The 27,083-nt window shown below is 36.7% G+C and overlaps 1 protein-coding gene across 3 annotated transcripts in view; it reads left to right on the forward strand.

The window, feature by feature from the left end:
• The window catches only part of LOC140166199 (epidermal growth factor receptor kinase substrate 8-like), a 97,519-nt gene that overhangs the window by 59,711 nt on the left and 10,725 nt on the right, over positions 1 to 27,083 (forward strand). For all 3 annotated transcript variants that reach the window (XR_011860825.1, XR_011860824.1, XM_072189606.1), the window contains exons 8-17: positions 1,538 to 1,731; positions 4,788 to 4,903; positions 6,643 to 6,861; positions 7,285 to 7,508; positions 11,365 to 11,545; positions 15,196 to 15,275; positions 16,059 to 16,284; positions 16,904 to 17,134; positions 21,708 to 21,831; positions 24,519 to 24,756. Coding sequence is in view for 1 of the 3 variants with exons in the window: in XM_072189606.1 (XP_072045707.1) it covers positions 1,538 to 1,731; positions 4,788 to 4,903; positions 6,643 to 6,861; positions 7,285 to 7,508; positions 11,365 to 11,545; positions 15,196 to 15,275; positions 16,059 to 16,284; positions 16,904 to 17,134; positions 21,708 to 21,831; positions 24,519 to 24,756 (1,833 nt within the window). In the remaining 2 variants the exon portion in view is untranslated. The remainder of the gene's footprint in view (positions 1 to 1,537; positions 1,732 to 4,787; positions 4,904 to 6,642; positions 6,862 to 7,284; positions 7,509 to 11,364; positions 11,546 to 15,195; positions 15,276 to 16,058; positions 16,285 to 16,903; positions 17,135 to 21,707; positions 21,832 to 24,518; positions 24,757 to 27,083) is intronic.

Here is a 27,083-nt window from a genome sequence, read left to right on the forward strand (position 1 = left end):
ATAATTTGTATAAAATTGTTCATGAAAATGTTTTTTAGAACAGGGTAATAATTCATATTGTTTTGTATTGACAATGCGTTGTGTTCTATCAGTTAATTGTGATATCAATAATTGCAGTCGTAAACATGTTTCATATTAATACTGGCCATGAACATTTGAATGCGTATAGTGTTGGTAACCTATAGTCAAATCTGTCAAATCATGCCTTTGTAGGACTTTTATTAATCATAAATTTGTGAAGCAATATTATAACACTTTTGTTGGCAACTAATTCAAATATATAATAAAAAAAAATTGAAACCAGTTCAATGTTCCAGTTTCAATCAAAATTGAGATTACTTACAAAGTAGTCCTGTCTGGCATCTTACCAAGTATTGATCCAATCAGTGCCCACGCTTACAGGTTCCCATTATTTAGTTTTCCAAATAATATCTTCATGTGTCTGGCCAGTAAACAACAAAAAGAAGTAGGCTATAGCATAATTAACAGATTCCAGCAAAATTAGCAGTTTTTGAGAAAATCTCCAAATTTGATTTTACTTTACTGACTCGATGAAGGCTACATGTATAGTTAATGCTCTGCAAAAAGTTTGCAACCTGGCCATATACATGTAGGCATCAACAGGACAAGTCTAAGTTTTGAGATATTTTCTCAAAATATCACGAGCTATTTTAAGAACCACTGAACAAATATAGGCTTGTTTGTACTCATTTTAATGCATTATTCATGCCATTTCCAAATATGGTCATGAAAATTTCCAATTCTGAAATTTTTGAATTTTTTAAAACTTGTTGCCTGCAGTCGACACCTGCGTGTAGAGGGTTAATATATAAGGTTTATTTGTACTCAATCATCAAATACAGAATTATGGTATATCTTCTGTAGGAGGAGATTAGGGAATATTTTTCATGTTGACACATTTGACTGCCTTCATGTCTTGTCTATATTGGGTTATTGAATGTCTATGGTTTATCCCCAGGCTGACACATATGTAGGCATCTGTTTTGACATACCTGGATGACCTGTTTTGAGACAAGCTGTCATATTTCATATACGTTGAATCAAAATAATCAAAATATTATGCAGAATTGCAGAAATGGCTCATTGTACACAAGATAGAGTCAAGATTTGATTTGATGGTTCTTTATTAGGCTCTATAGTATAGAGAAAAGTACAAAAGTGTTGTTCAGGGAACGATGAATACAAAATGTGCATAACAAATTTCAGTTAATTGTTATGTAAAATGTTTGTAGCCTCCTGAAGACCTAAAAGTTTGCTATGAAACTATTTGCAATGTTTATAGCTTAGTTAATTTAGAGTGTCTTTGCTCAATACGTGTTGGTCCTAGATACCATGCTGTTATGCTTTTGCATCATGTTTAGTATATTTTATTTGTTGGGGTGAGGGTGCCTTAAATTCTTCCCTACCTCAACAGTTGGATCAGGCATTGAATATTCATGATTGTGATAAAACTTGTCATAAATGCTGATGTATTCATCTGTCCATTTTATTCTTCTTGCAATTTCTAATATTACAGGCAGCAAGACTACCCTCCAGGAGGCGCTGCTGGTGCAGACCCCAGGCGAATGGGAGGAGGGGCTGTACCAGTCCACCATGACAGAGGCATGTACATTCCACCCCCACCAGATGATCCCCCTCCTAACCCTCCAGCTGATACTCATGTCAGGAATAAGGTTGCAGCCTTCGCTGCTGCAGCGGCTGCAGCTCAAGGTAAGAAAAGCATCAACATTTAAAAAAAAATATAAGTAAACAATTTTCAATAACAACAATTTATTAGTGAAATTCAGTTCAAAAACAGTTGTTCAGCTTTCATGGTGAAAGTTATTCTAACAAAATGCAAGAACTTGGGTATGTCCTAAAAACATAAACGTAAGTTTTCCATATATTAGAATCTCGATGTTCCTAAACCTTCTGGGTGCTTTTACGAATGGTGACTGGAATCAGATGCACGGGTGGTATCTTTAGAATTGTTAGTGTTTCTATGACAATTTTTTTCTAGAGTAATTAGTGAAATACTACTACTAGAAACACTATCAGTACACCTGGATCAGTACTCCTGGATCACCACTTTTACAAACAAGAAACCAGACAAAGTTTGAAATGTTGAGAAAGTATTATCCCTTGAGTATGTTTTAAGAACATTTACATTAATTCTGAACTGAACTATCCATCTGGACCGCTTCCAGAACAGTGATGGTCAGCTGTTCTGATTGGTCTCAAGTTGAGAGTAATGCCATGGTAGATTTTGCAGTGGCAGTTTTGGATCAGTGCGTTCGCCAGCATACCGTATTTCAGTCAAATAGTCGCCCCCCCCTCAAATAAGCGCCCCCACCACTTTTTTCAACCAAGATGTTTCAAAAATGCCGATATTTCCATGCTATCTTGTGTAGTAAGCTTACCAAGTTGCGCACATGGTCCATAATAGCGTCAATAATTGGCGAAAATCTGGATCAGAAACCCGGAAGTGAGCCGGAAGTCAGTGTATCTAGTTCATAGTTCATCATTTTAGTGTGTGTTTTTTAGTTTACCTAATGATTTTAACGGGAATTATCGTTCTAAAATTGACCTTGAATAAACGCCCCCCTTGGGAAAATGTAACGCCCCCGGGGGCGTTTATTTGACGAAATACGGTACGTACAAATCTCCTTAGTTGAACATGCTTGATTTGAATCTGCCGCTGCAAAATCCAACATGGCGTTGCTCTCAACTTGAGACGAGACAGACTATAGTCTATATAGTTCTTGATAGACTCATCTTTTTAATGTGAATTATTTTTTAACTGAGTCTAAGAAGTTATATTTTTTATACACACCCATAACAGAATTCTCATTTATTTTGACATTTTATTATATCTCCAAGGACGATAGATATTCAAAAGTACATGTATACCCACAAATCTGTGTTACTCTAGATAATTCTATCTGTGTTACTCTAGATAATTCTATCTGTGTTACTCTATATAATTCTATCTGTGTTACTCTAGATAAGTCTATACTCTAATGACCGAGGACAATTTCCTTTAATAACTGATAGCTATTTTTGTATCTGATGGTAGACAGTGATTGTACATCAAAATTGTATAGAACCCATAAAATGCAGCTGTGTTCTTGGTACCACAGTATGGATGAGGTCAATGTTTCTATCTTGCAAAAACCGTTTTATATTTATTTTAAATGAAAGAATGTAAAGCTTGGCAAATTGGCTATTCAAGTTGAAATCCATACACCCCCTATGGAAGATATAAGCTTTTAAAACCCCTACACAGGGGGTGCAGATTTCAAATGGAGTACCCATTATGTAACCTCATTTGAAATTCACACCCCCTGTGTGGGAGATTAAGAACATGTCTTCTGTAGGGGGTGTATGGATTTCAGCAGGAATAGCCCAATATTACACCTGTATCAAGAAGCCTATAACATACCTATTATATAGCACAATCAAGTTAAGTGAGTCGCTCAAGCAATCAAGTTAACTCAATCAAAACTCAGGTGCATTGGTGTTTAGTGATGGGAGTTTGAGCCCCGGGGCAGTCCATGTTTATTCTCATGAAATTATTGAGCTAACTTGGAATTCCCCTCAACAAAGAACTAAACTGCTTATTGTCTCTGTCCGTGACCCGTTTGTCAACTCCTGGAGTGGATCCTGGCTGCGGTGGTTATTCTAGATCGGCTGACTAGGGTTCTGTACCTATTTAGAGATGCATCGCTGAATGGTGCTATATGGTTGATATTTCATTTTAAGCTGTTTGGGCCTGAGTTTGTACTCTTTATTTCCAAGGTCTAGTTAGATGGCTGACATGTTTCTTCCCTTTGTATAAGGCTCTTAAATGCACCCTTCTGTCTACATTCTATAGTCCATCATAATGTAGAATGCATTATACATAGACAGGTTGAAAATGCACGCAGGACAGATGGGCATTCTTATGGAATCGGGAGTGGTACCTGAAGTATAACATATATCCATGGTGACAATGGTCAGTTCTTTAGATCACGGAAAAAGCACTGTTAGGAGTATCGTTACTTAATGTAATTTATTCAAATGGGTCACTGCTAGATTGGCCCACCCATTAACCTATTATTACATCAAAGTGCACTATATTTTTGAGTGAAATTAACTCCAATCTCATAATTTTATTGATGAGAAATCCAGCTCTCTAACCAAATTACAATAAGGATGCTTTTAGATAATTGCATCCACCATTTTGTTTATTTCCCTGGACTGAATTCATTTTGTTTACAGTCAATCATGATGTCAGTTTGACCTTGCTCTTTAGTTCAATAGAAATATACAAAAAAGTTCAGACAGTAATATATTATTATGATTAAATGGGGTGAAGCAGATTCTTTTTGAACCTGTTGAAAGCAGCAAATAAGGGCTTTTTGTACTAATACCTGGTTCTGAACCGCTTTTTGCTTAATAAAAGCTGGTTACATATAACCCGGTATAATTATGCCTAAAAATGTTATTACTCTTTTCCGACTGATTCAAAAATCAGATTTCTTTCTTACTTGAATTTTTATGTATTTGTAATAAAATTTGCAAAATGTTTTGCCTGTTTGTAATTTGTACTGCACAACAGATATTTTCCCAAAACAAGCCTGACAAGCGTTATATAAAGTATTGGTTTTTTTTATATTGAACATGACAAAATATTAAAAAAAGTAACAGGCTGACCGGTGACCGACCTTGAGATTGGAGCTTTAAGTAGAATACAAACTTCTTTTTTTAGTCCTTAAATCAATTTGTGATATATTGCTATTTTTCAGCGAGTGGTGCAGCCATTTCACCTCGGGGCTTCCAATCACCCAAGTCTCATCCAGTCCGTACGACAGAAACAGAAGAACCACTGGAAGTAATAGCAATGAGAACAGAAAGAGACGTGGTAAGAGAAGAAGGCAATCTATACAAATAGCGTATAGGCTTTGACTTGTAACAATTACAGACAAATAATTAGGGCAAGGGGTTATCATTTTCTTCGGAAGGGGAGATCCCAAATTTACGAAAGGTCAGCATCAATAAATTGCGACCCCCCTATTTCGGCAACAAACATTTTATGACCCCCCCCCCCACCACTGATACACCTTACCCCCTAAACAGGCTAAATTGTATTGAAATCAGTCTTTTTGAATAAAAATAAACACACTATCTGTGGTCATCTTGTGACTCCTTACATTTTGGTCATCAAAAATTTGATGACCTCCCTATTTTTCTCTCCAAATATTTATATATACCCCCAGTATATTTGGGACCCACCTTCCGACGAAAATGATAGCTCCTAAAGAGAGCAATGTTTCCCAGTGGCAAAAGTTTTGATTCCGGTGCAAGAGGTCCCGGTTCAATTCCCAGTGGTAGCAATTAGCAAAAATGTATCTTTATTACTGGAAGTAATAGCAATGAGAACAGAAAGAGATGTGGTAAGTGTTTAGATTACTTCACTATGTAACATAGGCTTAGTATAATGTGGCCAAGCGAATAAGGTTTTGATTCTAGTGCAAGAGGTCTCCAGTTCAATTTCCGTGGAGTCAAATATCATAAATTTATTATTCATTCTCTCCAGTACTGCATTAGAATTGTGAAATGACAAACCATCTCGCAGCCAGTCCAATTAGGTATGGTGCAAAATTATGATACCACATTGTACTGACTTTATGTGTTAATTATCTGAGACTGTTTCAAATTGCTCTGCGTAATGAAATTGCACCACAACTTTCAAAATGGGGTGCAAAAGTGAACCCCAAGGTAAAAATAATAATTTGAAGACTGGAATAACCCCATTGAGGAACTCATACCCTGCGCTCTGATATTGTAGGTCCTTGTATTATACAACACCAATCAAACGTGGAACCCATTTGCACCAAGGAAATTATAAGCGACCTTTGGTGGTTTCAATTATTGTTTAGTGTCATGGGCAATGGTTCATTTTGTCCATTTCACACCCTTTTTAGTTCAGATTTAGATGCTTTAACTTGGTGTGATATTGCATTTTATTTTTTGAAAATTGCACAGTGATGTGTAGTAGTATGTAATGTGTTAAATTAAGGCAGGGTTGTAGCTAGCAGAAATTGAGTGACAGGGGACAATTGACAGAATTTGCTTGATTTTTCAACAAAAGTGGACACTTTAAGGATAAATTTGGTAAAAATAAACATGTGTTTTTAGTTTGAGTGATGGGTTCTAGCATCAAAATGAACCGTCAGTGATGTTACAGGGGAATGCACTAAAACAACAATTTACAATTATAGTAGGTCCATTTTCTATAGATTGATCACACAGAATCCTTTGTGGAACTTTGTTCAATATTATTATTATCACACTCGCGTGAAAATCAAATGGTGGCTAGAATGGTGATGTCGACCCTGGAGTTCAAAAATTGAGACTGGCAAGAGCACCCTCTGGCAGCACATCATATTGGGAATCATGAGAATTCAGTGGACACTAAATACAGGAAATTTGAGCACAGCAATAATAATCAGCTTTTGGTACTGCATGCATTCTAAAATTCCAGGAATTGTTTGTTGAGCATAACTTTTATACTTGTGTATAATTATTATGAGCAGCCATGGTGTAATTGACAGTGAATTCCTTCCGACTAACAATTAATTTTTTCTTTCCAATTTTCAGCAAATTCTTAATCACTGTTTTGACGACATAGAGGCTTTTATCGGGCAGCTACAGAAAGCAGCCGAAGCATACACAGAGCTTGCGCGCAGACGACGATCGCGCAAGAATCGTCAGAAGAAGGAACCGGGTGATGGTCTACTGCTGGCAAGGTCTAGACCTCCACCAGAAGCTGCTTATGTAGAATGCTTCCAGAAATTTAAGTACTGTTTTAATTTACTGGTAAGTGGAAATTTGTGGTACAAATTCTGATGTTTTATCGTTTGAATTGGGCTAATTAAGTTTTTACGAGATATTTACTAAACTTGCATGAGTATGGCTTAAATATCTGAGTAAAGCTCTGACCATTGATTAAAGTAACAAGGCAAACATACAATGTTAGAATCTCCTATTATCTGTTCCAACTTCAATGACACCTCTGTCAGTTTTAAAAGAGGTTTTCAAGTGATTTGATGAGACAGGTGCCCTGTTCAATTCTTAGCAAATCAAGGCTGTATTGATTACATGTTTATTTACTCCATTGCATTTACACACACAAACCTCCTCTGACAGTGAATGGAATTTATCCAGTGTGACATCACATGGTGTCAACGTAGCTGAAACGTATGATAATATATCGTTGTTTTTTTCCTTTCTTGTTTTCAGGCGAAACTGAAAGCTCACATCCACGACCCCAATGCTCCTGAACTAGTTCACTTTCTCTTTGTGCCTCTTGAGCTCATCATTCAAAGTTGCCAAGGTAGCGACCTACCTGCAAGCGTTGTGTCACCGCTGCTCACACATCATGGAGTTGAACTCCTACAGAATTGTCTTACCTCACGAGAAAATGAATTGTGGCTGTCTCTTGGACAGACATGGACAGTGCCTGAGTAAGTTTTTTTTTCTTTCTCCAAAATAAAAGTTGAGATTGTCAATGGATGCATGTACTATCACTGGAATGAATTCATACACCCCTGCTATGCAAGACATTACCTTAACCCTAACCGAACCAAACAGCAAAAAACCTCAATTCAGAAAGTATACGCACGCTAGGTGTCCCAGCTGATGTGATTGCGTCATCATGCGAACAGTTATATGGTCACTGAAAGCTTTGCCGGTCAAGCTGCACCAACCTGGAAAGGCAGGCCCATGCACATGTCTGTCACCTGCGTGGTCGCTGGTTCGAAACAGCGCCCGAGACAAAAGTTTTCCTTCCTTCCTTCCTTCCTTCCTTCCTTCCTTCCTTCCTTCCTTCCTTCCTCCTTCCTTCCTTCCTTCCTTTCTTCCTTTCTTCCTTTCTTTCTTTCTTTCTTTCTTTCTTTCTTTCTTTCTTTCTTTCTTTCTTTCTTTCTTTCTTTCTTTCTTTCTTCCTTTTTTTCTTCCTTTCTTCCTTTCTTCCTTCTTTCTTTCTTTCTTTCTTTCTTTCTTTCTTTCTTTCTTTCTTTCTTTCTTTCTTTCTTTCTTTCTTTCTTTCTTTCTTTCTTTCTTTCTTTCTTTCTTTCTTTCTTCCTCCCTTCCTCCCTTCCTCCCTTCCCTGCTTCCTTCCTTCCTTCCTCCCTCCTTGCCAAAATGCAACTGGGGTGTTAGGATTAATCTCCCAAACAGGGAGTGTGAATTTAAAATGAATGGGTGACTGCATTTTAAATTTTCACACCCTGTGTTGCAGATTAAGGTCATGTCTTGCATAGCGGGGATTTCAACTTGAAGAACGGAAGGCCTTAAAAATCAGACAATATATCAGCATATTGTTTAATGGACAAAAATATGGAAATAAAACCCATAACAGTGATGTTGCTAAATAAATTATTTGTTTTGATTGATAGAATCAGAAATTTGTTGACACAATGTATGAAAGCAATTCAAGGTTACCCCTGCTCAGTTGACAAATGATAACAGCATGTTGTAGATGCCAATGATGGAGTTCTCCTTTTTCAACTCTCATGCTTGCATAACAGCGCAGAATTTGTGAAAACTGATAAATTATTGAGCATGACCAGATCAATAAGTTAACACATGAATGTGTCGTTCTTTCAAGTGGCAGGTTCCTGTATATGCCATTTGCAATTTATTTTATTCAGTAATACATTTGTACAATATTGCATCGTCAAAATCCATTAGTTGATAAGAAAATTGAAAATTTTCCAATTCTTATGGTAACATCCTCTTACACTTGAGGCTTCTTTTAGAATTACAATTCATATAGTTTGAACAGCTTGTAATCAGTGGGAATTGTTGGGAATTTACCACCGGGGTACTCAAGTTTGGGTTAGGGACGTGCCGCTGAGATTTTGGAAGTAGACCCATAAATATACCAATTTTTCAAGAAATTTGGACCCATTGATATACCAAAAGTCAAAATTTTCGGCCGAATTTACCCAAAATTGTCTTAGTTTTTACAAATTTTCCCAACATTTTGGGAAAATTTTGAAAATTTTGGCTAGATTAAGGAAAAATTGGGCTGTTTTCCGAAAAAATTGAGAAAATTTTGAAAAAGGACCCATTCATATACCAAAATAGGCTTTGAAAAAGGGGTCATTGATATACCAGAAGGCTGAAAATGCTACCCATGTTTGCGGCACGTCCCCGTCGGGTCATTTGTACTGAGTAACCCCCCCCGGGTTTACCACTAATTCCATTCCACTTGTCTGATATATATTGTGCGTGTAAGATAAAGTAGACAAAGTATAGGACTTGAATTAATGATATGTGATACTTCTGGCGAGATGGCACAAGACAATTCTCTAAATTAAATATATTGATATTTATTTGTGATGTTATAAGGCCCGCCAATTACGAGCTGATCAAACATAAGTTCAATTTCACAATTTTTGCATCGGTATGTGCTTCTCTACTTCCAACATCATGCTAATGGAAATTGAACAGTCAATAGGTTGTAATAATAGGGATAAATTACATGGTGAAGAATTAGAGCATGAATTATTTACTATCTCACTTGAACTGTTGCGGAAGAGAATTTGATTTTTTCAAGCATTGAGACAAAATTAGAAAGACTGTTTGTTTATAATAAATGCTATCTATGTGGTACATAAAATCCATTTTGATCTAAATCAATCCAGATATTATAGCCTGGTATTAAAGTAAATGTTTTTATTCCTCCATGTTATGTGTTGCGCATCGAGTATATACGAGCGACAATGCAGAAGTGATAAACGATCACACTGATCAATGGTCATGACAATAAGATGGTTGACCCATTGGTCATTGGCGCATAGAAAGGGCGGAGACCTTTCCTCTTCTACGTGATCGATAATTACCAGCATGTACCCGGACCACAGAAGAATTAAAACATTTACTTTAGTACAAACATCTGTAGGTTGTGATAATATGCATATATTATGCTTGTCTGAACATGCAAGATGATGATTCTCTTCTTTTTCTTCATTCTTAGCTTCAAGCATCAAATAACTCTGATATAATCATTTAGAAAAAAATGTTTTAGAAACTTTATTAAATTGACAATCAATTACAGTCTATTTGAAATGTTGCTACAGTCCCCAAACCAAAATGGAATAGGCTGTTCTAGTGGATATATACATACCCCCTATGGAAGACATGACCATAATCTTCCACACAGAGGGTATAGATTTCAAATGCAGTCACCCATTCAAGTAGCCTCATTTGAAATTCACACTCCCTGTGTGGGAGATTAAGGTCATGTCTTCCATAGGGGGCATATGGATTTCAACTGGAATAGCCCAATTCAGGTGTAGTGCACCTCCTTTTGGTTCATTGAATATCACTGAAACAACAAATTGTGAACGGAAAGAAAAGAAGGTGTGTCCTGATGTTTCCATGGCAACGTGCAATTTTCTGCTGGTTGATTATAATCTCTTTTCAAGGCTGTGGTGTGATTGATCCTGAAATGATATGACAGTCAATACGGGCAGATGGGGAACCCAAATTGGTAGCTGATTGAGATTATTTACAGAGAAGAAGAAAATAGCTATGTGAAATAACAGGGACAATATATAAAGCTGTAAAAATGGGTTTTTGTGTGTGTGTGTGTTAAAAAGAGCATAAAGAATGCTAAAAAATTAAATCAATTTCCTCTGACTTTTGGATGTATAAGGTAGTAGGATATGACTTTGAAAATCTGTGGTAGCACTGGATATTAAAAATCAAAATCAATACATGTGCCCCTCTGGTCAACATCCTACCCACATACTACCCAGGACAATATTATACACGAGGTAGCTGGAACATATATTCTTAAAAACTTGAGAAAGTTCCTGCAATCTTATTGGTTCTTAGCCGTGTAATATGACATGATATAACACAGTCGACGCGATACTCGTACTCGCTATTTGAACCAATCGGAGATCATGTCACAACAGGACTGATCGATTCTAAGCCCTATAGGTAATTCCTTGTCAAATGTAGGGTTGAATTTGACTGAAATTTTGTATACTTATGATTAATATTTTTATTTGAATTGAAGTGTTTAAGAATAAAAATAAAGGTATTGTTTTTAGCCGCTGTTGTGCATCTCATTTAACACGGGCGACATCATTATTTTTTGGTGTAAAACAACTCAGCTTCACCTCATTGTTTTACTTAAAATAATGATGTCGCCCGTGTTATATGAGATGATAGATGCACGCCAGCGGCTAAAAACAATACCTTAATTCTCTAAAATAGAATGAATTTATTTCAAGGATAAAGTGGAATTGTTTAATGATAATAATGAAATGTTTCTCTCTTTTTGTGTTCAATCAATGATTCCAGTTCTGAGTGGCCTAAGGACAGGCCAATACCTCCCCGCTATGTGCCTACCTTCCGAGATGGATGGGTCCCACCTCATGTGCCAGAGAGACCACTCAGTGCTGATGTAGGTGCAGCTGTAAATGCTAATGCTGCTGTCGCTGCAAACGCTGCTGCTGTAGCTAGAAGGGGGAGCGGTAGAAGAGTAAGTAATGCATGAATCAGGAAGAAAGTACCAAGTTGGATTCAATGAGCTATACCAGTTGAATAGGAAAATATTAGCTTAATTATCTTCCATACAGGGAGTGTGAATTCCAAATGAGGTTATCTAAATGGATGACTTCATTTGAAATCTACACCCCCTGTGTAGGAGACTGAGTGCATGTCTTCCATAGGGGGAATATAGATTTCAACTGGTATAGCACCTTGTGATGGATCATGATGGCCAAGGTGGCCATGTGGTGAGATCTTATGCCCATATCTTACCAAGCAGTGGGCAAAAAAAACTACATATCGTTCAGATGTCGTTACCATACCCCAATGTCAAAATTGCTACCAGTGGACTTTAAGGCAACTGTCTGGTGATGACTGAACGATGGTAGCATTTTACAATCGCTACTAGCACTTGCCACTGTGAAAGGCGGGTAGCATTGTACAATTGCTACTGGCATTTGGCGACTAGCATTTGTCCTGTCACTCATAACAAATTTCGATATGGGTATTATATATTGTTACATTCCCAGCTGGTACTTTCATTTTGTTTTGTGTGCTTTATGCGGCTTGAATTAGACATTGCTTAGTGTTGATGTAGATTAAACCAGTTCAGTAAGCTTAATTTCTGGTGTCATATTACATAGGTGTAGTACTTATACATTCAATATTTACTCCTCTTTACAAATGCTTCTGCTTTAGTCAAAACCAAACATTATTGATGGTTTCGCCTATCATGGTCGGTAGGCACCATCAAAATGATGGTTGTAGATCCATACTTCAGTTGGATGTATCACGACTGAAGAAGATGTATTATCAGCCATGGAGGAGAAGATCCTCTTCAGTCGGGATACATCCAACTGGAAGTAAGGATCTACAACCATCATTCTGATGATGCCTATACCGACCATGATAAGTGAAACAGTAAATAGTGAGTAAAAGTTTTGTTTTGTTTAAAAGAAATCTTTTATAATGTTGACCAACAAACCTGATGAATCTATTTAGTGCTTGTGCGTTAGGTACATATAGACGTGATGTTCAGAGTAATTCACTATGAAGTGGTTAACGTAGGTAAGAGGGACGCCTCATACACTGGAACATTAAAACATTACATACTAGCGCACAAGATCAAGTTCATGATGCTTACCCACAATTCTTAAAATGTCAATATACGAGGGAAGAAAGAACCTCGCATTGCACACTACAGCATTTTAAAAATTAAATTACAATGTAAACATAACATATATAAGTATGGAAGACGTATCTGATGTTCTACCAACTGAGCTACACGGACTGTCCTTGATATGCAAGGCTTGAGTCTGGTACCCACCGTTGAGCAGTCAGGGTTAAAAAACACATACAACATGCAACAGTGCACAAGATCAAGTACATAATGCTAAACCATTAGCTTAAAGAAATATTGGGAACATGGTAAAGAGGCTTACGCACTGTACATTTGCTCAGTTTTTGCAACAAAGAAGGAGAAAACTTGAAAAGTAAAGCACTAATATAATAATTATTGCTTATTAATTATTTTTAAAACAATCGCCTCCGTTGATAGCCTGCAACTTGCTGAATCAGTTATATATCAATTTGCCACAGACAATATAAAAAATCAAATTACTACTAATATTAAAATAAAAATTTTGTTTAATGAGTCTGGTGTATGACAATGCAAGTGTTGTCATTTTGTTTTCTGGCTTAAATTTCTACTGTTCAAGGAACTCACTGCTAATTTTCCTAGCTTTTTACACATGCAAATCTGGGAACTAATTTTGGGTGCTATGGTATAATGTAGAATGTTTAGGTTACATGCTTCATAGATACAAGCCATTGTTGATGGCTTGTAGAATGTCTGTGGCCTCCATGATCAACAATACTCTGTAAGGTATGGAGAGGCCAGGTAGGTTTGCCATAATGCACTGTAAATTACGAGGCTGACAAGATGGCTTAATTACAGTTCTCAGCAAGATCTCTTCACACTGGGCTATTCCAGTTGAAATCCACCCACCCCTGTAGAAGACATGACCTTCATCTCAAATGGAGTCAGCCATACAGGTAACCCCATTTGAAATCTACACCACATGTGTGGGAGATTAAGGTCATGTCTTCCATACGTTGTGTATGGATTACAATCAGAATAGCCCAATGCACAACATCTATGCTGTAATGAAATACATGTGTGAATAACACTATTGTTATTTGAAAGCGATGGGCAATTGCAGAAAAAAGTGATGCATCGCTTGTCACTTTTGCATTTGTACTATTCATGGCGATAATGATTGCAGGCGACAATTGAAATATTAAAAATGCCACAAAATACATTTTAGGATGCAGTGATTGGTGAGTGCAGTTTATGTGACAAGCAACATCGCTCATGAATAGTGATGGGTATTGATCACAGAATTAGAGAAGGAGAACCGGGACTCCCTATACCGCCACGTACAGTCGCGCCTTCAGCTATGGGGAGAAAATTGGGGGTATTCGGGTCCTTGCCGACGATGCGAGGAGACAAACGAAAACAATTCTGCATCTCATCTGAAGCGTCTTGGTACTCGCGCAGAGGGTCGCATCAAGTGCATCTCTCAAATGCGCCCATCATCCATATCGCGCTTGCATGACAACGAATGCCTCGAGTGCATTCCGAGGTAAACTGAATACCCCCAATTTTTGTTCCATGCCTGTATCAAGATGGCGGTTGAGTCCTGGTTCTCTGGTTTTAATTCTGTGGTATTGATAGATCAGCTGCATGCTCTGAACATGCAAGTAAACACAGCATACATGCGATTTACTTTTCTGCAAAATCGATCGAGTTGAAATCAGGGGTAGCGCGAGCACAAAAAATCAAGGGGTCCAATTTAATTTTTCTGGACCCTTTGGTACGTGCAAAACCAACATTTAAGGGGTCCGATGAGAATTTAAGGAGTCCATCTGTCTGAAATTCTAAACTTCGGAACTTGTCAAATATTCCAGTGAAATTATTAGTGTTGTTGGCCTAATGGTGATTCAAAAGATTTACTGATCTTTTTATTTTTTTAATTTTTAATTGATGATTTATGCCTCAGTGCATCGTGAAATTAAGGAGTCCGTACAGTTTTGGTCACTTTCAACTTGAGATTTAAGGAGTCCAAAATGGGCAAAATAAAAAAATAAGGAGTCCCTGGACGCGCAAACTCCTTAAATGCGACCCCTGGTTGAAATTCAGCTTGAGTCACACGATGCTACTTGGCTTGTTTTAGCAAATGTGGAGCCAATATGTCATGACATGATTCAGTTAGCCAATCAAGACCCCCCTGCAGGTTTTGCGCAACACAATCATTGGCAAAAAGTGGGAATGATTTCTGATGAATGGTGTAATTTTCTGCACATTTGCCTGTTGATGTCTGTTGACACCAAAACTGCCATAAAAGATCACCTCCTTTGTGAACTCACAGCCAAGTGTACATGTGTGCCGGAGTTATTAGAAGGTATGAGGGGTCATGGAGTACTAAATTATCAGTGTGAAATGAATCTACCATATATCCATGTGGTATCAGTTGAATTATTATTGAAATTTGCTGGTACTAGATTGAAATATATAATTAATCATCAAAATATATTTGTCAGATAATATTTTATTTTCTGCGATTTGCTGTTGTTTTGCAGCCGGACTATGCAGATATTGGTTACCAGCGTCAGGATAGCCTTCCATCTAGTGGACCACCATCAGATAGCAGTTTACCCAGGTAATGCCTGCCCTGATTTATGCTTAAAATCACAGCTACAATATTGTAGCTATATTAGTAGCTGAAACAGAAACAGACTTTGGTGATGAAAAATGTCACCAAACAATGTCCTTGGAGAGAGGAAATATCGCTTGCCCCTGAAACAGTATCCTTTTTACATGTTTTTTTTGCATGAGCATGATTTCCACCTCTTAGTACAAGTGTCTTTGGACAAGACACTTTATCTCGCTTGACCCACTCTACCCAGGTATAAAATGTGGAGCTGTTAGGGGGTAGTCATACTGGTGCTGTTATGGTTGACACCCAAATGGTGTCGTGGAATAAATGTAAAGCGCTTTGATAAATGTTCCACAGGCACTTCAGAAATGCCTACATGTAGTATTAATACTTTTGTAAGTAGGCGTCACACACAAAGTCTCTAAATATGTTATACCGTAACGGTACCTTGTCTATAAGCGTATACAGTGCTTCTGATGAAAACTAAATTAATCCAGGCACCATTATGGAATTTGAGCAAATAAATTACAGATCCAAGCATATACAAATAAGTATTATTGTAAGACCAATGTATTGTATTGGCATATTTACACATGTATTGTATTAATTTTGCTTTCATCAAAAACAATATATGCTTGTTGACGATGTTTTACGGTATCAGTTATCCACAAATAATTTATTTTGACCCAGATTTTAACCAAGAATGAAAACTGGAAGTTAATTCAGGCTACAGTGTTTAGGTATAATCATTATTTCCAACATATTTTATTTTATTCATCACAACAGGGAGCAACCAGCACCAACCGTGAGACCTAAACCAGCTCCACTGCAGGCGACTACTCCACCACCAGCACCCGCTAATAACTACCAACTTCCCCCAATGTCTCCCCCACCAACTTCTCAGCCAGCCAATTTACAGCCGGGGGCTAAGTCGAGGTACGTCAAGGTGAAATACGACTTTGTGGCTAGGAATCGCAAGGAGCTGACCATTATGGAGGGAGAGACGTTAGAGGTGAGTCCAATTTCATGATGATGGTGGTGAAAACGACGGCAGTGATGACACTGTGACACTGACAATGATGATTATGGTGACAATGACGATATCAATAAAGAGGATGATGAAGATGACATTAAAGTTTGTTTGGCTTATAGAAGGTGGAAAAAATAAGACTCATAGCACTGTGTATTGATATAGAATGTCGTGCATGACTAGCACACTCTTATGTGAATTTACACAAGCGTTAGTTGGGACTTAATTGACGCGCGCAGTAACAAAAGCCGAATAATTTCTGCCTTATATCGGAACAAACTTTAATGATGAAAATAAGGATGAAGAAGAAAAACAAATGCTCCATTTTAAAAGACTTCAAGCAAAATTTATAATTGCGTTCAATCAAAGTGGCCCAAGATACTTCATAAACCTTTTCAAGTGATCATCTAGATGCAGACCAAAATTTTCCACTCACATTCATTGTTTAGGAGGCTAAATTCTTCTCAATAATATAGGAGGAAGCAGTAAATATCTTTCCTTGGGAAACATTAAAGCTAGTTGGGCCCATTGAGGCTTGAATATAGATTGTGCTTCATATTCAGTGACAACCTTGATTTTTGTCTTGATTTACATCCACCAGGTCCTTGATGACAGACGCAAGTGGTGGTGGGTGCGGAATTCCTCAGGTCAATCGGGCTACATTCCGTACACAATCCTAGACCAAAGTGATCAAAACCAAGGTGGAACCAGTGACCTCCCCCAGCACCAACAACGCAACCCAAATTTCAACTCAAACCACCAGTCACCAAGTCCACCACCGCAGTCACCGATGACATCACCGACATTCCCTGAACAGAGACCAGTGCCTCAGGTGAGACGACATGCATTGTACTATTCCAGTTGAAATTCATACACCCCCTATGGAAGACACGACCTGAATCTCCCACACAGGGGGTGTAGATTTCAAATGGAGTCACCCATTCATGTAACCCTGTTTGAAATTAACACTCCCTGGGAAGATTATGGTAATATCTTCCATAGGGGGGGGTGTATGTTTGTCAACTGTTTTTTGTAATATATTAGAGTTGTGTGGTATGAATTACAAATGGGCAAAATATTTTGCAAATTTCATACCAAATTATATGAAAGTTCAATCTATTTTGTCAGATTTTAGGGTTGGTTTGAAAGGGCGATACAAATCTTTTTTAGGCCTAATGGCTTCAGTTGGGGTAGTCCACAGACTACTGCAGACCATGTGTCAAAATCCCCATGCATTGTATGTTGTGAATTCTCGCATATTCATGAGGGCCGATTGTTTGATCGTGCCATGTCTAACAATCATGCCAGTGTTGCTTGCCTAACATTGCGTGCCTATGCAATTACGCAATTAGACCATAACAAATGCGGTAATTGCGTAGCAGTTTTGCATGTCGCATTTCATGGAACAATCGGCCCTCATTATAGGGTGATGCTGAGACTTTGACTGCTTGGACGGCAATGGACGCTATCTGTTATCTTTTGTAATGTAATAGACCACATCCAAATGAGACAAGTAAAACTATAAACACAGGTGGATAGTGAAAACTCAAAGTTGTGTATCGCTGTCAACATTTGCCAGTACTTACACGAGCATGTGGGGGTGTATGAATATATGTGTAAGAGCATGTGCACTGTGCAGGGATGAACATACATATATAATCACATATGTTATCCAAAATATGTATCACATCTTTTTTCTTTATCCCCTTAATCCATATTTATGCATCATTTCACCCAATTGCACTAGTCGCTTTTCCTCCTCAGACAAAACGCCTGTTAATATTCAACGAGCTTGTGTTCAAATGGAGACATGCACACGTATGTAGTTTAAACCGGTTTGAATTATTTTGTTTTTAACACACATCACTTGTGTTCACTGTGTCCATGATTATTTCAATAAAACCCAACAATTATTTAACCCCACAAAGAATTTTGCTGTTAATTTATTTTTCATTTGTTGACTCAATACCACAATTTTAATGAAAGTGGTGTGCTTGTTGTTGCCAAGATTTTACACATAATTCACTATTTTATTTTGTATTTGCAAATCTGTGCCTATCACTCTTCTCCTTCTCTTTTTTTGTATCATTCAATGAATGCACCCACAGTGGACCACATTAAAGCCATATTATAACATTTTCAAACAAAATAGATTAGCATTTCTTTACCATAAAATGTTAGCTTTTACTGTCAGATATATCCCTTTTATTTTTGAGCCGAACAACTACGGCAAAGCAAAGAAAATTGGAATTTACTACCAGCGCACATGTCGCCAATACGTACCACTCCTTTGGTCATGTTATAGTACGACCTTTTGTTGTGTATATCACCGTCCCGCACGCCGTCACGTACTGTGTGTTATGAACATAAGTGTATGCGTTCGACTAATAATGCCATCGTAATAATAAAGCGCCGAATCCGGCGTTTTATTCAAAATCTCGGATTTTGACAAAACTGCAGCACCTAGAGTCTTGATTTTTGCAGGCTATATTGGTTTAATAAAGTACAATTTAATCGTGTAAAAAAATGAATTAAAAAAATTCAGTGAGGGTGTCCTCCTCAGCAAATGTTATAATATGGCTTTAAAAAAAAAAAATTTTAACAAAAAAATTGTACTTAAAAAAAGTACAATTTTTTTGTTCACGGCACTAGAAATTTTGGACATCAAACGCATATGGTAAATTGTCCGTAATCTGTGATAATTTTGGTATTAAATTTTGTCCAAACTAATTTCATGATGTTTTTTTTTGTATGTGACTGTTTATATCGAGTTTATTCATTTGTTAATAATGTGACTGATGAGTGAATTAATGAAGTTTGATGATTTGTGTTGTGTGCTGCTTACTACTCCCTATTCCAGAAAAATACAGAACTAATTTTTTTGAATAAAAAAATATTATCCTGTTTTGCCAAATGAAACATAGCTATATCCTAATCCTTTAGTTAGTCCTAACTAGCAATAAAAGTCAAATTTTAATATTTAGCCAATTTTTGGAAATAAGTGCCAAAAACATGCGTTTTAGGGTGTTTTTCGTATGTAGTGACAATCAAGCCCAAAGACTTGGACTAAGACTAATTTCAGTTAAAACATTCTAAATTTGGGAAAAGACATGTTTCATTCTTATAACCAATTTAATTAAAGTAGCACAAAAAAAGTGAAAATTATAGCAAAATTTCTGCATTATAATACTCAAGATTTTGAATGCTTAGACTTCCAAGTCTGTGATTTTTTTACTTTATTGTCAGAAAACGTGCCAAAAATGCATGTTTTTGGCTCTTTTTTCAAGAAATTAGTCAAATAGTGAACTTTTTCTTTTATCTCCAGTTAGGACTAATTGAATGATTAGGACTAAATGAATGATTAGGATTGAGCTATGTTTCATTTGGCAGAACTTGATAATATTTTTTTAATCCCAAAAAATGTGTAGGCCTACTATATTTTTCTGGAATGGGGAGTAAACAAATAACCCTACACCAGAAAAATAGAACAAGAATGAAAGATAAACAAGTTGAAAGTATTCTGAACAAAGTATCAAAGTACCATAGATGTAGATCCTGGGGGGGTAAATCCCTGCAATATTTTGCCAGGGGGTGGTACATACAATCATCCCCCCTAATGTTGCGGCCCTGGCTGAGGCCTGTATATGGGTTTCTGACCAAATGAACCATATATTTGGCCGTTTTAGCCACAAGAGTGCAAATTTTTGTGCCCTTCGCACGAATTTATTTTTGCACCATATTTCATCAGTTTAGCTTCAAAATGGCGAAATTTTCACGCTCTTCACACACATTTGTACAATAAACTTATTTTGTCGCCAAAAAGTGCTGGATTCACTATACTTCAAGAATTTTTTCCAACCCCATCCCCCCAAAGTCTATGCCACTGCAAAGTACACTAAGTATTCCTTTGTGTAGTAATAATATATTAATATATTAAGTCGGCTTTACACTGGACTTTATTAACTAAATAAATTTTAATTGGTCTTTTTATTGCTGTTAGTGTATTGAAAGTGTCAAATGTGGCAATGTCTTTCATGTTGATGGATAACCTTGCCATTCCTGCCTAATTTTAATATTTATTCATTAAAAATAAGGTGTAAGTTGGCATAATTATGTTATTCACTTTTATTGTGTTAACAAGTCTGATGTTATTAACAATTGCAATTGTTTTGGTTTACTAAACTATAACTATTATTTTAGGTGCTCGACTTTGTCCACAAGATGCCCAGAATTCTACAATGTTTTATTATCAGGGGCATTTTGTAATCTACAGCCTCTTCCGCCCACTTTTCTCAAAAAAAGTTGATATGAAACCTCTGACTACATAATGTTTATGTACTAAAAATTTCATATAGATTAATTCGTTGAGCAAAAAATATTGCCAAATTTGAATTGCATTCTGGTATACCAGACTGTAATTTAACACAGTGGAATCAACTGAAATTTTGGGAATAAGCTTTTTTGTGGATTTCTACTGAAAATGTCATAAAAAGAGGATGCTAGGATTACAAAATACTCCTTTAAATGTTGGTTTAACTCATGCTTCCTAAACTTGTTTTACTGTTACCCGACTTTCATAAGTTTGGTAGTGTTGTGAAAACAGAACATCTCAGGTTTTCCAGTGTTGGTATCCTGCCCTTTAATGCATGCATCATGAGAGATAGAAAGGCTTCAGGGAATGTACGTAAATTCCTCTTTTTGAGGAGATGAACTTCTTCCCTTTTGTTGTTTTATTGTTACTTTTTTCCCTTTTCAGTCAAGGTCCATTTCCCTTTGATGAAGTGCTCACGCACAGTTTGAGAAGTCCTGAAAACTATTTTGAATTATGCGGTATTCAGTACATAATTGTTTTTTTCTTTTAATTAAATGATTTAAGGGTGGATGTTTATAGTTACACAATCTTCCTAATATCAAATCAAATGTGAAAAAAAAATAGGTTTTACAATATGTAAGATAGATTTTACAATATACTTTGTGTATGCTATATTGTTTTTAAAAATTTCAGAGAACAATAGATGTAGACAGGATTGATGTATCATTATAGGAGAGTGGAAATTTTCTGGAAATTTCTGTATTTCTGGAAATTTGCCCATATAAAAAAATTCTTGAAATGTAAATTTTTTTTTTTTTTAATTTTTTTTTTTAAATTTCAAGAATTATATGATTAAGGACCATCCTGATTTTCAGGAAATTTAGCAATTATTCACTTGTGTTACATGATTAATCTTATATAATATGCATAAGCAGACTTATTACAACTTGCATACCTGTTAAAACATTTTGATGGGATATGGAAATATTACTAACATACCAATATCAAGTTCCAGACATCTTATGAGGCATAGCTAGTTTTACCAAGTATACCTGATGTTAACTTATTATTTTACATTTGTATTTTCCTATAGGCACCACCACCACCTGTTCCTGCACCACCACCTCCACCACCAGTGGAGCCACCTGGTGACCTCCAGGCACAGATACAGAATACACTCAAACTTAAACAACTGCAAAAACAGGAGACAAAATCAGGTAATTATAAAGTAGATCACCCTTGAATATGGACATTTTTACAGAACATTCAGTCCCTGGTTCCTAGAATGCTCAATGGGCTGCCAAAAACCAAAAATATGCATGAAAGACTGTCAGCCTCCGGTTTATAGGTTAAATGTCATTTTCTAATATTTTTCATAGCTAATTATCAAAAATAACACAAAATATTAAAATTTTGTTTGAGCTAACTCTTAGCCTCAAGATTTTGAATGCTTTGACTTGTGACAAGTCTTTGAATTTTGTGACTACAATTGTAAGAAAACATGCCCACTGTCCCTCAAATTGCAAAAAAAAGAGACTTTTATTGCCAGTTAGAACTAACAAAAGGATTGGGAGTTTAGTTTCATGATCATTTGGCAAAACAGGATAATATTTTTTTAATCCCAAAAAAATTGTGGTGTTTTTTCTGGAATAAGGAGTAGTAGGTCCCTGAACCCAGCTTAACTTGTATATTGGATTGTAAGACTTGTTTAGGGTTGATGCACCTACGGTTGGTTCATATTAAACCTTTGTGAAATTCAGCCCTAGTCAATTGGTCCGAGAACCACTATACAGTTATGAGTATTCATAATTTGCATCGTATCATTGAAAGTGTTGTTTTTTTCTCTGCCTAAATGGTGTGCTTGATAGTGTGTTCATGCTATGTCATGTTCATGGTGAAGTTAAGGGGTGGGGTATGAACGTTTGGACAGTATTTATTGTGGGACATTAGAGCACATCAGACATATCGAATTGCATTCTGAATATGAAGAATGGCCTTCTATTATCAAATAATTTTGATTTTTTGAAATTCGCAATGTAATACACATTTTATGGCAAATCATTAAAAATTGATATTTTGATATTTAACAGTACTCAAGTAAACTTTATAAATCTGATGATTTCTACCTAAAAGTGTATGTAGGTGGGATGAAAAGCCGACGATCAATTGAAAATTTTGACCTTTCAGTATTGAAGATATGGATTTTTTCCCAAAACACAAAAAAATTAGGTCTTTTGGGAAAAAATCCATATCTTCAATATGAAAGGTCAAAATTTTCAATTGATCGTCGGCTTTTCCTCCCAGCTACATACAAAGGTCAAAATTTTCAATTGATCGTCGGCTTTTCCTCCCAGCTACATACACTTTAAGACCATATCATTAAATTTATAAAATTTACTGCGAGGACTGTTATATCTCCAAAATGTGAGAATTTTCAGAATGCAATTCGATAGGTCTGATGTGCTCTCATGTCTCACAAAAAATGCTGTCGAAACGCAATAAACGCTCATTCCAGTTCCTTTAAGAACTTACAAAATGTGACCTGCTACTATGAAATGAGTGTAAAGTCGACGCAAATTGGTAGTTTTGAGACGTCCTGGCTGATATGTTGGTGTTCTTTGTTACACACACACCTGTTCAAGCCAATAGTATGTCTCTACATGCCCTTTGTGAATGGGGAACAATGGGCCATTCATGAAGGACATACTTCTGGCTTGAACAGGTGCATGACAAATGAACATCAACTCAGCAGTCAGGATGTCTCAAAACCACCAACTTGCGACTTATTTATGCTTATTTCGTGGCAGCAATCACAAAAATACGCTTTGTGGAAAAAATGCTTCCAGGCTAAAATAAAAGCAACAACAATCATGTCTTTTGTTGGCAAGCAATTTGTGCAACTAACTTTAAAGAGCTTAAAAAACATTCTTTTACAAGCTTTTCACAAAAAATGATAATAAACTTAAGATGCAACTAACAAATTTGCAAACCAGTTTCATTAACTTAAATACTATTTCTTACCATCATTTAGTTCCTCTTTCAATCTATTCTCTTGTATATTTCATCAAGGTGTTGTTATGGTTACAGCATTTGCATTTGCATTTGCAGGGAAATATGTTCACTTCTGCTCCATATTGAATACCTGCTAACATTGGGGAGCCTGAAAACCTTCAACCCTGAGACACAGGGGGCAAAATTGGTTGTAATTTGGTTCTATTGATGTCAAAACAACAAAATCATTAGTTGTATTTGGGTTGTCTGATGGTTGTTTATAGAAGTTAGTAAAATGTTATAGTGGCGTTAATAACATACTACTAACGTAAATATAACAATGCCAATGTCAGCGAGGTTGTGGTAAAGTTGTAATAACGTTAAAATGATGTACAAACGTTTATATGCAACCAAAATAGGATGTTAAACCAGCAACCTCATTTTATCTGCTGAGAGGCTGGGAGTATATCCAGGAGCTGAGCAGCTTTAAATATTCCAATATTGCATGTTTTTTGGCATAAAACAAGGGGGCTCAAGCCCCAAATTCATTTCCCTGTTCACACAACTTGTTAAATTCGAGCAATACCTGGCATTGTGTGTCATTCTTTCTAATGAAAAGGTGGATTAGCGCTATCTCTCTGATAACAGCTATCAAATGCTTTAAATTCTGTCTATAATCTTTAAAAAAAAATCATGCTTAAATTAACATAAAGCTTTCTTGCTTGAACTAACATAATATTTTGCTTCTTATTTTCCTCATCGCTAACCTATCCATCCACCTGCCTGTTGCCACCATCTTGAATTCAATTCAATCATCTCCATGGTGCTTGGTGTGTCTTCATCTGGTGTGGAATCACTATCCTCCTCCTCCTCCTCCATCTCCATCTCCTCCTACCACTATCCTAATATGTAGCAGCAGCAGTGGCTGGTGCTACCGCATCCAAACCAGCTTACAAATCCTCCACTTTGCCTCGTCCAGAAAAGAAACAGATGGACCTCCACGAGGAGTTGCTGCGTCGTGTCAGCCAGCCTGCGCAGAAACGGAATTTCCGTGTGGTGAAGCAGAACAACGGACCCAGCGTGTATCTGTCGTACGAGTCGGAACCAGACGATGTCGTCAAGTGGTTGCAGAGTAAAAGTTTTAACAAATTGTAAGTACAGTGGAATCAGTGAGGTAGAACCAAAGAGTACCAACTCCGGCTAGTTTGTGTGTCATTAAGCTCATGGAGGAAACAATAGTGTACCCTCGGATTATTTTAATATGTGCCTGACAAACTTATTTAGTTGTTTGTTTGTGTCAAAAACGTGTGTTAAGCACTGCATGCGAAAACCTTTGTAACGCCTAAAGACACCAATTATCATCCATTTCAGGCTTGAGCCAATATGCCAGAGGTACAATATTTGGCCTCCATGAGTGACAAACCAATATGGCAGATTTAGCATAGCGTTACACACAGACAATTTTGAGTCGGTACTCCTTGGGTCTAATCTCCTTGAGTGGAATTCGCTCAGTACTTGAAGTGATGTATCTACACTGGGCTGTTCCATCAGAAACCCATACTCCCTTGTTGAAGACATGTCACTGCTGTTTCATTGACAGTTGAACTATATGGAAGGAAAGGAAAAGTTTCAAAGGGAAAGGTTTTGCACATTTTATGTTAACATCTAGCTGAAAACTGGAAAATTACGAAATTCAGTTGAAGTTAACACAGTTTGGGTCCATATTTAGAAAAATTTTGTTTTGCCATTCCTTTTCCTTTTCCACTGTTTTGGAAGAAGTATTTGGATTGGGCAAAACTGATGAATTTGGTTGGATCCTAAAAGCTTTGTCAGGGGTCTGATTTTCAAATGGAAATAGCCCATCGATCGCCGAATTGTTGATGCCCAGTTGAAGTCAGGTTCTACCAGTTTGTACTTGCATGTGATATCTGATTGCATATCTAAGTTCTCAGAATTCTTGGATATGTATTATATTGGAACCCTTAATGGCATATTCAGAGGTAGCAAATGTCACCCCTTATTGCAGTAAGATATTACAAATTTTACCCCCTAAATGGTGTAAGACACTAAAACGGACCCCTTTGGACATTTTCCTGGTATTCCACTGATTAGGCTCTGTAAGTATTATGTTGTGGATCACACCATATTCACGCCAAATTTTTCTCATGAAATTCAGGTCACAGGAAAAATAAATTGTGAGGCCCGTCATTATCTGATAAACATAGAGTAGCAGTCATTGTAATGCACTTCTCCAAATTTTTCAACAACAAAAAAGAGGGAATTAATTCATGTAAATACATGTATGAAAAGTATTGTTTAGATATAATGCATTTATAAGAAATTGTTTGTTTTTCAGTACCGTTCAATTTGGGGAAAAAATGCTGATGCTTTCCAAACTTTTATTTTTTCTCTTGGATGGACTGGAATTTAATGGCAGAGGGTAACACATCATGGTATCTTTTAATTTGGCCTTTCGTTACACACATGTATAAAGTTTGTTGTGTTTATTGTCGCCATTCATTATCTGACTGATAATGCTGCCTGTGCCTAATCAGTTCAAAGTTACTATTTTGAATCGTATGACCCATTTACAAGGTCAGGTCTGCCAGCTCGCAAGGCCGCCTTTTGTTAATACATAACATTGACTTCTTTCACTATATTAATATAGATATGCAAATGTTGATTTATGTTTATCGTAGTACACACTGATAACAAGTGTACACATACATGTACAAAATGTTTATCCTTGAAGCAAAATCTAGATCAATTTTAACCATTCCAGTTGAAATCCATACACACCCTATGGAAGACATACCTTAATCTTCCACACAGGGAGTGTAAATTTCAAACGGGGTTACCTGAATGGGTGACTGACTACATTTGAAAACCCTCTTTGTGGGAGATTAAGGTCATGTCTTCCATAGGGGGTGTATGGATTTCAACTGGAATATCCCATGATACAGAATAAGGCCAATGACTCTGTTGTGTAAATATCAACCCATGTCAAGTTTGTATATGGGATGTGGATCCATACATCATTTTTAAGCCAATACGAGGTCATTGCAATAAATTGGCTGCTCAATGACTTATGTTTGATATTGTCTGACACCAGTTTCAATGCCCCTTTCAGCACATATGTAGCAAGGAATTTTTATCCAAGATCTAAAAAAACATTTGGAAAATGGTGTGATCATTAGCTATTGATGAATGATCCTAGCATTTAATACCTCTAAGTCCAGGGACACTCCAAAACTGAAAAAACTTGGAAAAAAATTATTAAAAAAATCTTTTTTTAATCTGTAGTGGTACTTACATGCACAGTGAGATTTTGTTCAACATAACTTAAATAAAAATGAAGAAACATTTACAACAGTTGTACTACATTTTACTGTCATTTTACCCCATGAAATGGCCTCTCCTGTGATGCTAAATGTGCAGAAACCCCCTGGCCCCTGGACTCCCGGCCGTGAGGGGCGAG

Source organism: Amphiura filiformis, chromosome 12, assembly GCF_039555335.1.
Source record: "Amphiura filiformis chromosome 12, Afil_fr2py, whole genome shotgun sequence".
In the NCBI taxonomy this organism is placed as follows: domain Eukaryota; kingdom Metazoa; phylum Echinodermata; class Ophiuroidea; order Amphilepidida; family Amphiuridae; genus Amphiura; species Amphiura filiformis.